Here is a 14,790-nt window from a genome sequence, read left to right as displayed (position 1 = left end):
CAAAAGTGCAAAGAAGCAAATAGCAAATCATAGAAAAGTTCTGGACAATTCTGGAAAGTAGCTTTTTTGTTGTAAAACTAAATCAGAGTGAAATGCTCTTAAAATCACCAACAAAATGAAATGTTTTGGATTCTGACCAACTCATATATACACCGAAGCCCAACATAAAGGTCTTCAGTTATAGAGTCCTGACGGAATATGAGCTGTTTTAATGATACATTCAATGTTGGAGTTTCCACTGTATGTTACATACAGAATCCAGCAACCACTCTGGAGTGAAGCCATATACATGTAGCATGGTCAAGCTAGCATGGTTAAGCTAGCATGGACAAACTAGCATGGACAAGCTAACACTAACTAGCATGGATAAGCTAGCATGGATAAGCTAGCATGGATAAACATAGACTGGCTAGCATAGATATGCTAGCATGGATAAACTAGCATAGACTGGCTAGCATGGATAAACTAGCATGGATAAGCTAGCATGGACAAGTTAACATGGATAAGCTAGCATGGACAAGTTAACATGGATAAGCTAGCGTGGACAAGTTAACATAGATTAGCTAGCATGGTCAAGGTAGCACACTAAGCAAAACAAGTCCAAGCATCTCCTGCCTCATTTCTGGGTCATGTTGTGGAGCACACATGTCTTCCCTGACCACACACTTGCCTGCAAACAGGTGGACTACACAACATCTACTGGCTGAAGTTAAACTGCTGCTTCCTTCTAATAATGTGACCGTGTGTCATGTCAACTACAGTTACTGATCATGTCAGTTGGCTTTTCCCTAAATATTTTGTTTGTTTGTGGTGTAAGAAGGGGTAAGCTGTATTTATATGTTAGGATGTTAGGATTGTTACGATGACTAGTTGAATTAATTGCCTTTCATCGTGCTTAGATACATGTCATGAAGCAGATTATCCCAAAACAACATTTCAGAGAGATGTGATATTTTGTAAGTCTAGAAACGTAAAGAAAGGAGATACTTGCTTTTGGCTCCAACATATTAGGCATAGATACTCCCCTGTCCATTCTGGCAATCGCTGCACGGCCATCCTTTATGTGCTACAGAGCAGAGCACAACACACACAGTATGTAATATAGAGGTAGGGCGCTAGGGACGCATTCTGATCAAAGCTGGTTTAGTTTTGTTAGACGGGCACTTTGGGAACAGTCAGTCAGAACAGTTAGAAAGGGCTTCAGAATGTATAAAGTTGACTGTCAAATCATGTCAAGTGTGTATTAGCTTTCCAGTTTACTGTCTGGTAGCTAACTGTTAGCTACCCTCCTGACCTCCCGTTTACAGACTTGATAACACTATCGGTGTTCTGTAGAACATATATTCAAATGAGACACTTGGTTTGGACTCGAGACAGCAGGCTAAAAGTGATGACAGACACAGCTGCCTTGTGCACAGAACAGGACGATGGGAGAGGCTGGCATGCAGGACAAACGCAGTGGTTGCTGCGGCGTGAGACAGTGAGCCGAGCGGTTAGGAGAGGGGGCTGTGAGGCAGGGTGTGAGGCAGGGTGGCGAGGCAGAGAGGCGAGGAACACGCGCCATGGGAACAAGCAGATGAGAGACATACCTGAAACTCTGCAAGACAAAATGAGACAGAAGGAAACTCACAGTTACCTGATTGATCTGATCACTAGATTATATCTGGTGTCCTGCAATAAAACCTGGAGAATTTTTTATGTAAAACAAAATCTAAACACAAATTATGAAAGCTCTTGCTGTGTGTGTCTGTGTGTGTCTGTGTGAATGTGTGTCTGTGTGTGTGCGTGTGCGTGTGTGTCTGTGTGTGTGAGTGTGCGTGTGTGAGTGTGTGTGTGTGTCTGCCTGTGTGTGTGTGTCTGCCTGTGTGAGTGAGGGCAACTGGACTCACCTCGACCTCCCCCACACATGTCCCCATAGCTGTTGTACATGGTGAAGTCAGTGGACTGGGGCTGGGGGCACAGACAGCATTAGAAACATCAAGACAGACGGTGTGTTTCAGCCCTGCAGGGCTTCTTATCACCAACACAGCCCCAGGGACTCATTCTGTGTGGATCTGAGCCATCAGACAGGCCTGCCAGATCTTACCCGGTGCAGTCCGTTTCTGCCATACCCGGGTAGAGATGATGTCTTGGTGGGAGAGGTTGCTTCTGAAAAAGTTGAAACAAAGCATTTTAGTTCAACAATAGAGAACAGAAAACAAAAAGTTAAAACTTAGTGGAAGGGTTTCTCAAACTTAGTGGAAATCTACTCAAAGTGAGTCAACACTGCCAGTGTTGACAGGGAAAAGTATCCGAATGTCATAATTCTCTGTGCTTCATGTGCAATGGTCAAATGTGAGTATAACAATGTAAGTATGGAAGCACATATCATTAAACAATCCCCTTTTATACTTAATAATGCATTGATTTCAATTAGTGCTGTCGAACAATTAAAATGTTTAATCGCGATTAATCGCATATGGTTAACTCGCGATTAATCGCAATTAATGGCACATTTTTATCTATTCTAAATGTCCCTTGATTAATTTTTGTCCCATTATTTTTTCTAATTTTAATGCTCTTATCAACATGGAAAAGTGGATCGCATTGCTTAATGCAAAAAACAAATATTTGAAAACAATATTGGAAACGCCTGGCTTTGACGAGGGGGCGGAAAATCAGCTGTGTGCTTGGCCATCAAGTGGTATTTCAGACTGGACGTGCTGAGATGATAGCTCAGTTCACAATGACAAAACACACAGATCACTTTGGTCTTGTCAATGGAACCATTTGGCAACTTTTTAAAAGTAAACTTTCCATTCAGAATCTTATTCGCATCCATTTCGCCGTCTTGCGCTCGCCATCCACTCAAAACATACAGTTAGAGTTACTAATTTCAATATGTATAAACAGTATGGTTTGAAACACAAACACATTGAAACAGAAAGGCATGCATATGGGGGCCCTGCCTCCGTCACAGTTGGTGTGTGTGGAGTTAGAGCGAGGGGCAGACAGACTACGGGAGGAGCGCTCTCTGGTCAGATCCTCTCTGGTCAGATCCTCTCTGGTCAGCTCCTCTCTGGTCAGATCCTCTCTGGTCAGCTCCTTCTCTCTGGTCAGATCCTCTCTGGTCAGTGCCTTCTCTCTGGTCAGCTCCTTCTCTCTGGTCAGATCCTCTCTGGTCAGTGCCTTCTCTCTGGTCAGCTCCTTCTCCTTCTCCTCCTTCAGAATGAGCTTTCCTAACCCGGACTGGATCTGGGGAGCAGCCACAACACACGCTCACACACACAGCTGGAGTGGAGGGGAAACACAGTGTGTGTTTGTGTGTGTATGAGTATGTCTGTATGTGTGTGCATGTGTACTGTATGTGTGTGTACTGTATGTGTGTGCATGTGTACTTTGTGTGTGCATGTGTACTGTATGTGTGTGTACTGTATGTGTGTGTATTGTATGTGTGTGTACTGTATGTGTGTGTATTGTATGTGTGTGTACTGTATGTGTGTGTGCTGTATGTGTGTGTACTGTATGTGTGTGTATTGTATGTGTGTGTCCTGTATGTGTGTGTATTGTATGTGTGTGTATTGTATGTGTGTTTTGTCGAGTGGTTGTGCTGGCTCTCTGACCTTGATGAGGTGTTCCTCCTGAATCTGTTTTCGTTTCAAAGCCTCCTCTTCCTCCTCTTCCCTGGACCGTTTCCTCCCTTCTGACCCTGGAGCAGCATGCCCCCAGTGAAGAACACACACAGACACACACACACACACACACACACACAGACACACACACACACACACACAGACACACACACACACGCACACACACACACACAGACAAACACCAGAAAAGCACTGTAAAGATTACCCTATCAGTTTGCTTGATCAAAACTAATCACTGATTGAGTGATTAGTATTTGTCGTATTATGTATTTACGTAATACGTATTTTGTATTTCAAACACAAAACAGGTCGAGGTGAAACAAAAAGAGGTTTGAAGCCAGTCTCAGACATCTCTGTCCAGATCATTTGTGTCTGATGTTGAGCTGTTTGTGGATTAAAAACGCACAACTGAAGCTCCTGCAAGCAGAAGAAACCAGACGCAGCCAGAAGCCTTTCAAAGAGAACTGATCCAGAGAAGCGCTGAACAAGCAAACAAAACACAAAGCCTTCCCCTGAAGCTGTTACACCTTCCTGGGAGTCACATGACACGAGAGCGGAGATGCAGCCAAGCTTGAGCGAAGAGGAAGCTGCGAGTGAGGTGAGGAGGCTGAGGACTGGCGAGGTCGAGGAGAGGAGAGGGAGGAGAGGAGAGGGAGAAGAGGGGGAGAAGAGGGAGAGGAGAAGGGAGGAGAGGGAAGAGAAGGAGGAGAGGGGAGAAGAAGAAGGAGAGGAGAAGGGAGGAGAGGGAGAAGGAGGAGAGGGGAGGAGAAGAAGGAGAGGAGAAGGGAGGAGAGGGAGGAGAAGGAGGAGAGGGGAGGAGAGGAGAAGAGAGGGAGAAGAGGGAGAGGACAGGAGAGAGAGAGGAGAGGGGAGGAGAGGGAGGAGAAGGAGGAGAGGGGAGGAGAGGAGAAGAGAGGGAGAAGAGGGAGAGGACAGGGGAGGGAGAGGAGAGGGGAGGAGAGGTAGGCCCTGGGAGGAGCAGAGAGGCCTCAGGAAGCCTACCAGGGGCAGCACGCGGGGGGGAGCAGGGCCAGGAGTCGCCTCCACTCTGAGGGCAGCTGTCTGGAGATGGAGTGTGGGCGGAGGGGAAGGTGGAGAATCTGATGATGTCATCAGATTTTCTTTGGGGCGCTACGGCGGCTGGATCTAGGTTGGCAACCAGAGGAACCAGGCAACCAGAGGAATCAGAGTCTAGAAGTGCACGTCTAAACACCTTGAAAACATATAAAGATAATTTCTGCTGTCTCTTCACTCAAATAGAAGAATCCCCAAAGGCTCCAGTGGAAAGACAAGTTTGAAATGTTTTTGAAGCTGCAAAAACCTACCGTACAATGATTTAGAGGTTTAATAATGAACTTGGCAGGTTAACTATTAGCACTGGCTTTGAGATGCTTATTGCAGGTCAAAACTTCAGTTCAGGATGCTTTGGTTCAGAGAGAGACTTCAAACAGGTGGACAACACTGACAAGGAGGGAGGGTTCATGGAAAACAGACCGACTCATGAGGTGACCTCACACACAGGGCCGGACAGTGGACCACATGTTGACAGTGTCTAAAGGCTTGGAACTGATACCAATATACCTGATGATACCTGTATGGTCATTGACATAGTCACTGATCTGCAATTTTGCACTATTGTTCTGTACTCCACCTAGGTTAGAATAGGTTATAGGGTTGCAATAGGTTTTATGTGCATTTAGGGTTAGTATAGTGTATTATTTATTGTTATCTGTATATTTAGGAAGTTTTAGTATTAGGGTTAGTATAGTCGATTATTTATTGCTATCTGTATATTTAGGAAGTTTCACTTATTTAAGCTCAGCATAGATGTAAATTATGTTCTGTGTACTTATATGTTATGTTATGCCAGGTGCTTGCATTGTCTTGTCTTAAAAATTTCAGTGCCCAGTCTGACCTTGTGTTGTTCTGTGTACCTGACCAATAAAATACTTGAACTTGAACAATATAGTTTGATCATACGTATCTATATGAGAAAGGAAAGTCCAATGAATGTACCGTGCTGTTTGTAGATGGGTGGTTTTCTGTAGATGTTGATCCCCTGATCTGAAGGCAGGAACAGAAAGAGTTGTGAGATCCGACACGTCCACTGGACGGTGTAGCAGTGAAACATCACAGACAGAGAGCAAAGCACCACGCAGAAACTACAGCAAACTACCTACGCTGTTAAACTGCCTTATACTCAAAACACAGCAACAGTCATCTAGTCTCTTGTGATAGGCTGATGTGTGTTACTGGCTCTTGTGATAGGCTGATGTGTGTTCCGGCTCTTGTGATAGGCTGATGTGTGTTTCTGGCTCTTGTGATAGGCTGATGTGTGTTCCGGCTCTTATGATAGGCTGATGTGTGTTCCGGCTCTTGTGATAGGCTGATGGGGAGCAGGCAGGACAAAGCAAGAGTGGACATTGAAATAGAAAACAATAAATCAAGAGGTAGAAACAATGAAGAAGAGAATCATAGAAGACGAGAGAGACAAGGGGAGAAGAGAGAGATAAATACAGAGAGAGAGAGAAAAACACAGACATAAGTAAAGAAAGAGAGAGAGGAGTTGGAGAGAGAGTGATGGAGAGACAGAGAGAGGGAGGGTGTGATAGAGACAGGGAGAGAGACAGGGAGAGAGACAGAGAGAGAGACAGAGAGAGGGAGGGTGTGATAGAGACAGAGAGAGGGAGGGTGTGATAGAGACAGGGAGAGAGACAGGGAGAGAGACAGAGAGAGAGAGAGGGAGGGTGTGATAGAGACAGAGAGAGGGAGGTTGTGATAGAGACAGGGAGGGGGGGTAAGAGGACGGGTGAGAGGACGGGTGAGAGGGGGGGTGACAGGTATAGCATTGACGGGGTGTGCTCCAGTTGGCTCCTACCTGGGAGGTGAAAATGTTTAGGGGTCAGAGAGAGAGGCGGGGTGACGGGCCGGCTGTCCGGCCGGAGGGGCAGAGGGGAGCTCCTGCCGCTGGCTGGGTCAGAGCCTCCAGGGAGGAGAGCACAGGAGAACGTAAGCAGGGAACCAGGGAGGAGAGCACAGGAGAACGTAAGCAGGGAACCAGGGAGGACATACAGGCTTGTGAGAAAGCAAGTGAATGTTGCGATGGAGCTGGTCAAGTAGGGGGAGAGGAGGAACAGATCTCAGACTAACAATCATGCAGTTCAAACCAGGAGAGACTGGAATACAGACTGTGGCTCTCAGCTACAACTACACAACACGCTCTCAACACAACAGGTGTTAGAAATGTTTCTTCAACTGCAGAGTAGAAAACAAAAGTTTTTTTTTTAAACATACAACCACACATCACACGTTAATAACGACTCTTGTTGGAAAAATGACAAAAACCAAGACCATGCAGGTCTAATCAACAACAATCAATCCCATGGATTTAGCTTGTGTTTTCAAACATGCAGCGCCACTGACATGCAAACATTCCTCCAGAAATAAAGGAGCTCTAGAGAGAGTTTGGAGTGAAAGGTCAAGTTAGTGCAGTTGGGAAGACCACATGCCATGGGGTGACGACGGGTCACCACAGTGGGGGGGGGGGGCTGTGATGGGTGTGACAGATCCACAGACGTCTCCACCCTGCCTGTCTGTGCTGGAGCGGGGGGGGGGGGGGGGGGGGGGGGGCGGCAGGGCCCTTACCTTGGGTGTGGGGGAGGAGGTGGTGTCTGAAAGGGGAGGTGGGGCGAGAGTCACTGTGGTTGGAGCCCACACTATTACTGCACAGGGAGGAGCAGAGCTTCTGCATACCTGTCGGGGCCTCTGCGGGATGGGGGAGGGGATGGGGGAGGGGAAGGGAGGGGGAGGGGGGAGGGGGGAGGAAGGGAGGATGTGTACATGACCAAGGATCCAGACAGATGAGGGGGGGAGGGAGGGTGGTGATGGAGGGAAGGAGGAGGAGGAGGTGATGGAGGGAGGAGGAGGAGGTGATGGAGGAAGAGAGGAGGAGGGTGGTGATGGAGGAAGAGAGGATGAGGGTGGTGATGGAGGAAGAGAGGAGGAGGGTGGTGATGGAGGAAGAGAGGAGGAGGGTGGTGATGGAGGAAGAGAGGATGAGGGTGGTGATGGAGGAAGAGAGGATGAGGGTGGTGATGGAGGAAGAGAGGATGAGGGTGGTGATGGAGGAAGAGAGGATGAGGGTGGTGATGGAGGAAGAGAGGAGGAGGGTGGTGATGGAGGAAGAGAGGAGGAGGGTGGTGATGGAGGAAGAGAGGATGAGGGTGGTGATGGAGGAAGAGAGGATGAGGGTGGTGATGGAGGAAGAGAGGATGAGGGTGGTGATGGAGGAAGAGAGGATGAGGGTGGTGATGGAGGAAGAGAGGAGGAGGGTGGTGATGGAGGAAGAGAGGAGGAGGGTGGTGATGGAGGGAGGGAGGGAAAAGAAAGGAGGGTAAATCCAGGTAGCATTAATAAAACATATAAAGAGGTAAAGGATGCTGTGACGAACTGGGAGGGAGGGAGGGAGGGAGGGAGGCTACTAGAGGATCTGAAGGGTGCGTCAGAGAACTCTTAGAAGAGAGGAGAGAGGGCCAAAAGGGTGAACTAACTCAGGTGTCACCTGCTGTGTGGACAAGTGTCTAACATCCATACAACAGGACACTTACACTTGAATTCAATGCACAGAAAATCACTGCTGAAACACACACACACACTCACCTGGTCTGTGAAAATGCTGCGGTGACCGTGACAACGTGGGTGTGTAACTATGGCGATTGTAACCAGGTGAACCGATGGAGCCCTGACTGGTTGACCTCTGGAGAATGCGTTCCCTCCTCTCAGAGGTGCCCTGGGGGAGGAGAGGGAGAACACAACCAACTCACCTTTGAACCTCACCTTGGCGCAGTCATGATAAACCAGGGGGGGGGGGTAATCAGTCTCTGAACTCACCTCAGCTGAGGGGGTGGGAGACATGGTCCTGGAGAACTGGAATAGAGATGCAGTTATTGTGTTAATGTGCTTTATCTTCCATCAAGATCACATGTCACCCTGGTGATGTACAGTAAGCCCCGCCCTCTCATATGGCTCAGTGTCCAGGATCAGAGAGGGTGAGAGAGGGTGAGGGTGGTGTGGTGTGGTGAGGTGCAGGAGGAAACACACCCTGTCATCAGGTACAGGAGAGCGCCCTCTGTTGGCAGTGTGGATCTGTGGGCACAGACAGGTTCAGCACAGACCTGTCTCCACAATCACACACTGCTCTCCACACTGTGTCTCACCAGAACAGCTCAGTCACAGGTTACACTGAGCACCACCACAGAATCACACTACTCACACAACCACAGTTTGACACACTAGAGCAGGTAAACAGTTGTGAAATCCTGAGGGTTTTTGAACATACAGAACACACGTGTGTGGTCATGTATGTGTGAGGAGGAACAGAGCTCTGGTTACCTCGGCCACCCTGGGTCTGTCCTGGAGGCCGTCCAGGGCGGTGGTGTACATGGGCTCATAGGTGATAAGATCAGGGCGCTCGATCTCATAAATGGCTTTGACTTTGGGAATGGCGGCTAGGTCCCTGTAATCAAGGATCTTATTGTCTACTTTTGCCTACAGAGACAAGACAGAACAATACACACACACAGAAGGGAGAAGGAGTTAACTAGAGGGACACATCTTCAGAACTTGACAGATGTAAACTTGGTCAGAATCTAGGTGGTGCTACAAAGGAGTATGACATGTTGAGACCAGCTATGACCTGAAGGACAGCATGTGACAGCAGCTGGATGACTGCAGGGCAGTAGAACCTGGCAGTGTTCTGATGAGCATAACAGGTGGGGAACAGAACTCACATAGATGGTGTGACCTGGTGAGCCAGGAATGCTTGAACCAGGTCGGGAACAGATACTCTCAGACGACGAGCTGGTAGGCTGCAGGAGGACGAGAGGAAGATCAGACATCAGACAAACAGTCACATGATAAGGCTACCTGCACCAGTCTAGTCTGCCATCAGAAGCCTCTTCCGGCTCCAATCCCCTGAACATCACGGTGGAAGCTGGATGTATGGATTAAACATTGGCGTTGGATCATTTGTAGCTGCTGGACGATAAACACAGTCTGACTGGATGTTTTCTCTGAGTACAATACAGGGGTGACATTCATTTGATCCTTGCAAAGTGAATGAGGGCTTTAGCCAGTGACTGAATGTCTTGAAGCCACATGCCTTCTAATGAGGATGTGCAGCAGCAGTCATGTATACGAAATGGGTTTCCACGACTCCAGTCTGTGACTGGTGGCTCTGGAAGGCAAGGTAGTTTGAAAGGAAACGATTCAAGAAAGTGAGGTCTGGTCCTTGAAATGTGACCTGAACCCTAAACCCCATGCATCCTCCACACGTCTGAGGCTGAATGTGAGGCCAGAGGCTGGCCAGAGGCTGGGGCTGTGGTGGGAAATGGCTCTGCATGAGACACACAGACAGATGAACTGCACACCGCCGCCAGCAGAGGGCAGCCTGCAGAGCATGGTCCCATGTACACGAACAAGCAGAGAGTGAGGCCCTCTGATGAATACAGTACCTGCCTTTCTGTTTGGTGGAGGAGTAAAAGTGAAGGAGGCAACAGCTGCAGAGGAAGGGAGAGGGAGGGAGAGGAGAACACAGAGGAAGGGAGAGGGAGGAGAACACAGAGGAAGGGAGAGGGAGGGAGAGGAAGGGAGAGGGAGGGAGGGAGAGGAGAACACAGAGGGAGGGAGAGGGAGGAGAACACAGAGGAAGGGAGAGGGAGGGAGAGGAAGGGAGAGGGAGGGAGGGAGAGGAGAACACAGAGGGAGGGAGAGGGAGGAGAACACAGAGGAAGGGAGAGGGAGGGAGAGGAAGGGAGAGGGAGGGAGGGAGAGGAGAACACAGAGGGAGGGAGAGGGAGGAGAACACAGAGGAAGGGAGAGGGAGGGAGAGGAGAACACATGGGAGCATCACACAGCGGAACCCACAGGGGCTGCGGCTTTCCAACCCTCCCCAGAGCTCACACACACACACATATATGACACACACACACACACACACACTTATGACAACCAGAGTGTGTATGGAAGCAAATCAGTGACATCATGTTTTGAATTTTAAAAGGCATTGAATACTTAATATTGACATTTAAACACCACTGGATTTGTTGATTTTGAATTCACCTCTTTAAAATTGAAATATGGATTTATTTGCACTCCCTAAATGTCATTTATGTTCTGTGTATCCCAGCATCAAATGATTCTTACTGTACATTGAGGGGACTCATTTTAGTAACCAGAGCAAGTTTCATGCATGTGGCACCTTCTTAGTCAGAGTCAGAGTTAGAGAGAGCAGGGGGTGCATTTATTTTTTTCAATGTAAATAATTTTCAGGAAAAAATTTCAGGCTGTTCAAACTATAATGGTGACATTTTTGGTAAAGTAAAATGTAAAATGTTAAAGAGGTGAATTCAAAACCAACTAATTTGGTGGTGTTTAAATTAAAGTATTCAATGACTGATGAATGTTACTGATTTGCTTCCATATGTGTGTGTGTGTGTGTGTGTGTGTGTGGGGGGGGGGCTCCATACAGACAAGGGCAGGTGTGGAAGTCAAGAAGTCAGGGAGGAGGATCAGGTGTCTGTGACCCAGAAGAACCTTGTCACACATCCTGAACACAAACCGACAGGAAGTAGCACATGAAGCCAAGGCCCTGCCAGCTTCTTTCTGTACCTTGTTCTTGTGTCGCTCCTCAGTCCTGGTGGAGTTCTTACAGCCTGGATGCCACACAGTCGACCCTGGGAGAGAGGAGCAGAGATGTTCAGAAGGAGAGAAGGAGACCCTCAGAGAGAGGAGCAGAGATGTTCAGAAGGAGAGAAGGAGACCCTGGGAGAGAGGAGTAGACATGTTCAGAAGGAGAGAAGGAGACCCTCAGAGAGAGGAGCAGAGATGTTCAGAAGGAGAGAAGGAGACCCTGGGAGAGAGGAGCAGAGATGTTCAGAAGGAGAGAAGGAGACCCTGGGAGAGAGGAGCAGAGATGTTCAGAAGGAGAGAAGGAGACCCTGGAAGAGAGGAGCAGAGATGTTCAGAAGGAGAGAAGGAGACCCTGTGATTGGTGCCTCAGCAGGCATACAGCTGTGCTCACCTTGCAGGTACATCTCCTCTCCCTCGGTAAACATCTGGTTACACCTACTGCAGCGAGCACAGCTGGGGTGGTAGTGCTTGTCTCCTGCCTTGACACACACACACACACACACACACACACACACAAAAGGAATATTATGTAGGTTGAAATAGCACAGATTAAATTAACATTTACAAATACAATATTCCTTCTCAGTATCAGAAGTTTGTGAAGCCTTGAAAGAGGTTGAAAACCGTGTACTGGCAAATATTCTGGTGCAAAGGTTCAAATGTCTTGTGGTCATGCTGTTGTTCTAATCGATGGTTGTGAGTTTGATATAAAATGTAAATAAAATATTTTTTAACAGGGAAACCCAAAAATGGTTCTATTGTTCCAGCCTCCCTCTCTGAGCCAAATCCTCTCCTCTCCCAGAGAGCAGCCTCCAGCCCCCAGCAGGGCCTCGGGCCTCCAGGGCTTCTTTCCCCCAGTGCCTCCAGCCCCCAGGGCCTCCAGCCTCCAGGGCCTCCAGGGCCTCCAGCCTCCAGGGCCTCCAGGGCCTCTTTCCCCTAGGGCCTCCAGGGCCTCCAGCCTCCAGGGCCTCCAGCCTCCAGGGCCTCTTTCCCCAGGGCCTCCAGCATCCAGGGCTTCCAGCCTCCAGGGCCTGCGGAGCTGCTTTGCATGCCGAGCGGACCATCAGACAAGAGCTTTCAAGAACAGGCGTCAACGGGGAAATACTGGAGAATGAGATACAGAGATACAGTACCCAAATGAATCAGCCTTCCCAGCTCTCTCTCTCTCCCTCTCACACACACACACACACACTCACGGCTACTCACTGAAATTGGTATATTCATCCTCAGTTCGGGTCCATGAGATCCCAGGATTAAACTATCTGCTTTCATCCTCACACACCACAAACATCTCGTGTTTATTCTCTGAAAGCCAGGCTTGATCTGTGATTACACACACATTGTCTTTTTCTCTCTCTCTCCAACACACACTCATGCAATGTGATCTGAAATAACAGCATTTTTTTTACAATTGTCAAAGCCTTGCTGCTAACAATATGCACATCCAGCCATCATCCCCCTGGCTACACCAGACACGACACAGCCACTCCCTGTTGTCATAAAGAGCAGGTTTTTGTACTGGATTACTGTAAGCCTGGTTAGACATGACATTAAAACGATACATAGCTCAGCCTGATTGCATTTCTGTCTGTCAGGGAAGCTAGGTTAAATGACCCAGGGTGCTTGAGACAGGAACATCATAGAACAGACCAGATCTCTACTGGGCCCATCACAGATACAATGAATTGCTTTATACACTAAAACCACCTGCAGAACCGTCTTGTTTTCATTACGTGGTCAATCACCTGCGATAGGCAGGGGGGCAAAGTGCCAGAAATGTGGATCACTGTGATGATGTTGTTTATGGTTTGGTCTCAAGTCTTCTTGATGCGCCGTGAGACTCAAGCATTTCAACAATCTAACTAACCCTAGCCCAATCTAACTAACCCTAACCCTCTCCTTGTATTTTTCACCCTGAGGAATAAGGGATAACTTGTTCCGCTATATACATGTAATGGATGAGGCGCAGCCATACGGAGGGAAGATTTCTACAATTAAATGCCCCTAACTGTTAAATGCCCCTACCAGTTAAATGCCCCTAACAGTTAAATGCCCCTACCAGCCCCCTGTTGTTGGCTTCTCTGTTCTCCTCTCATCTCTCCTTTCACTGTGTGTGTGAAAAAGTTTTTAAAGGTTTCAAAAGTATTTTAGAAAAAGGTTTAGCATCAGCTTGCTGCTGCACTAAGGTAGCAGCTGAGCGGCAGCTGAGCAACAGCTGAGGGCAGCAGAGGGCAGCTGAGGGCAGCTGAGGGCAGCTGAGGGCAGCTGAGGGGCAGCTGAGGGCAGCTGAGGGCAGCTGAGGGCAGCTGAGGGCAGCTGAGGGGCAGCTGAGGGCAGCTGAGGGCAGCTGAGGGCAGCTGAGGGCAGTGGCAGTAAAGTCCTTCATGTAGAGAGACCTCTGTTTCCCGTCTTAGCCCAATGCCTATGGATGTTCCATGTCTCTCATTGAACACTGTAACTGAGAGAACATTGATATAAACCACTCTATTGTTGATCCCTGTTACTTGTATTTTGTGCATTAGATATATTTCTTCATTGTGAGCCTTGTGAGCACATTCCCCTGGGGATCAACACAGCATGACTCTAGACCATTTAGAAAAGGTTAGGATGCAACATGATAGACGAATAACACAAGGCTCAGAAGTTGAGTGTATACTGTCATGCAAGTGTGTGTTATTGTATGTCATAAAGAGAGATATAGAGAGTAGAGATAGAGAGAGAGAGAGCGAGGGAGAGGGAAAGATAAGGAGAGATAGAGCGAGAGCGAGGGATAGAGAGAGAGAGAGAGAGAGAGAGAGAGAGAGAGAGAGAGAGAGAGAGAGAGAGAGAGAGAGAGAGAGAGAGAGAAGGCATAAAAGGCAGAAAACATGGGAGGACTTTCTGGTAAGCGGTAATCCTTAACAGAATTCATTTTGAGTTTGTGTTGATTTGTATTTAGAAGATTACTCAGGAGATTACCCAAACAACATGTCACAACGTCCTGTGCACAACATCCCTTCATGGTCTAAAGCAGAAGTTACGCTTCAAACCAAATATGTTCTTAGTACTATTCTAAAACAACCTAACATTCATTAACAACGAGAAAAGTATGTCTTTGTGATTTCCTGAAAGGTTCTAAGACTTCCCAGACCACAGACCTACCTCACGCTGCGCTCAGATGATGCACGCTGCTATATGTGTGTGTCTAGAAGATGTGATGGTCTATAGAAGAACTGTCTCACCTCTGTGCTGAGGACACAAGGAGGGGAGGCTCTCAAAGCAGGGAGCCAATCCGAGGACAGTGTCTAGGGGGAGGGACTAGAGGTGTGTGTGGTGATTGGCTCACCTCCAGCACCTTGCCTGTGATGAACTGATGACACGCCTCACACTGCACACCAAAGTTGATCTGGTAGTCCTTTTCACAGTAGGGGGCGCCATCCCTGTCAGCAGAAGGGTTGGAAGACCAAAAGGAACAGGTTATGAAGAGTCC

General features: G+C 48.1%; 1 protein-coding gene across 5 annotated transcripts in view; it reads right to left on the bottom strand.

The window, feature by feature from the left end:
• LOC124473955 (actin-binding LIM protein 1-like) overlaps nucleotides 1–14,790 on the bottom strand; it is a 33,489-nt gene that overhangs the window by 1,742 nt on the left and 16,957 nt on the right. For 2 of the 5 annotated variants that reach the window (XM_047029729.1, XM_047029731.1), the window contains exons 6-23: nucleotides 14,647–14,740; nucleotides 11,713–11,800; nucleotides 11,301–11,365; nucleotides 9,422–9,499; nucleotides 9,024–9,179; nucleotides 8,733–8,777; nucleotides 8,523–8,558; nucleotides 8,292–8,421; nucleotides 7,278–7,397; nucleotides 6,511–6,615; nucleotides 5,649–5,696; nucleotides 4,635–4,778; nucleotides 3,603–3,688; nucleotides 2,949–3,234; nucleotides 2,087–2,148; nucleotides 1,890–1,950; nucleotides 1,590–1,597; nucleotides 992–1,066 (exon numbers count right to left, since the gene is read on the bottom strand). In XM_047029729.1, the coding sequence (XP_046885685.1) occupies nucleotides 992–1,066; nucleotides 1,590–1,597; nucleotides 1,890–1,950; nucleotides 2,087–2,148; nucleotides 2,949–3,234; nucleotides 3,603–3,688; nucleotides 4,635–4,778; nucleotides 5,649–5,696; nucleotides 6,511–6,615; nucleotides 7,278–7,397; nucleotides 8,292–8,421; nucleotides 8,523–8,558; nucleotides 8,733–8,777; nucleotides 9,024–9,179; nucleotides 9,422–9,499; nucleotides 11,301–11,365; nucleotides 11,713–11,800; nucleotides 14,647–14,740 (1,687 nt within the window). The remainder of the gene's footprint in view (nucleotides 1–991; nucleotides 1,067–1,589; nucleotides 1,598–1,889; nucleotides 1,951–2,086; nucleotides 2,149–2,948; nucleotides 3,235–3,602; nucleotides 3,689–4,634; nucleotides 4,779–5,648; nucleotides 5,697–6,510; nucleotides 6,616–7,277; nucleotides 7,398–8,291; nucleotides 8,422–8,522; nucleotides 8,559–8,732; nucleotides 8,778–9,023; nucleotides 9,180–9,421; nucleotides 9,500–11,300; nucleotides 11,366–11,712; nucleotides 11,801–14,646; nucleotides 14,741–14,790) is intronic. The other 3 variants (XM_047029732.1, XM_047029733.1, XM_047029734.1) reach the window with 3 other exon arrangements.

This window comes from Hypomesus transpacificus, chromosome 11 (assembly GCF_021917145.1).
Source record: "Hypomesus transpacificus isolate Combined female chromosome 11, fHypTra1, whole genome shotgun sequence".
Taxonomy (NCBI): Eukaryota; Metazoa; Chordata; class Actinopteri; order Osmeriformes; family Osmeridae; genus Hypomesus; species Hypomesus transpacificus.
Note: the sequence above shows the minus strand (reverse complement) of the source record. Positions and strands in the feature narration are given on the sequence as shown.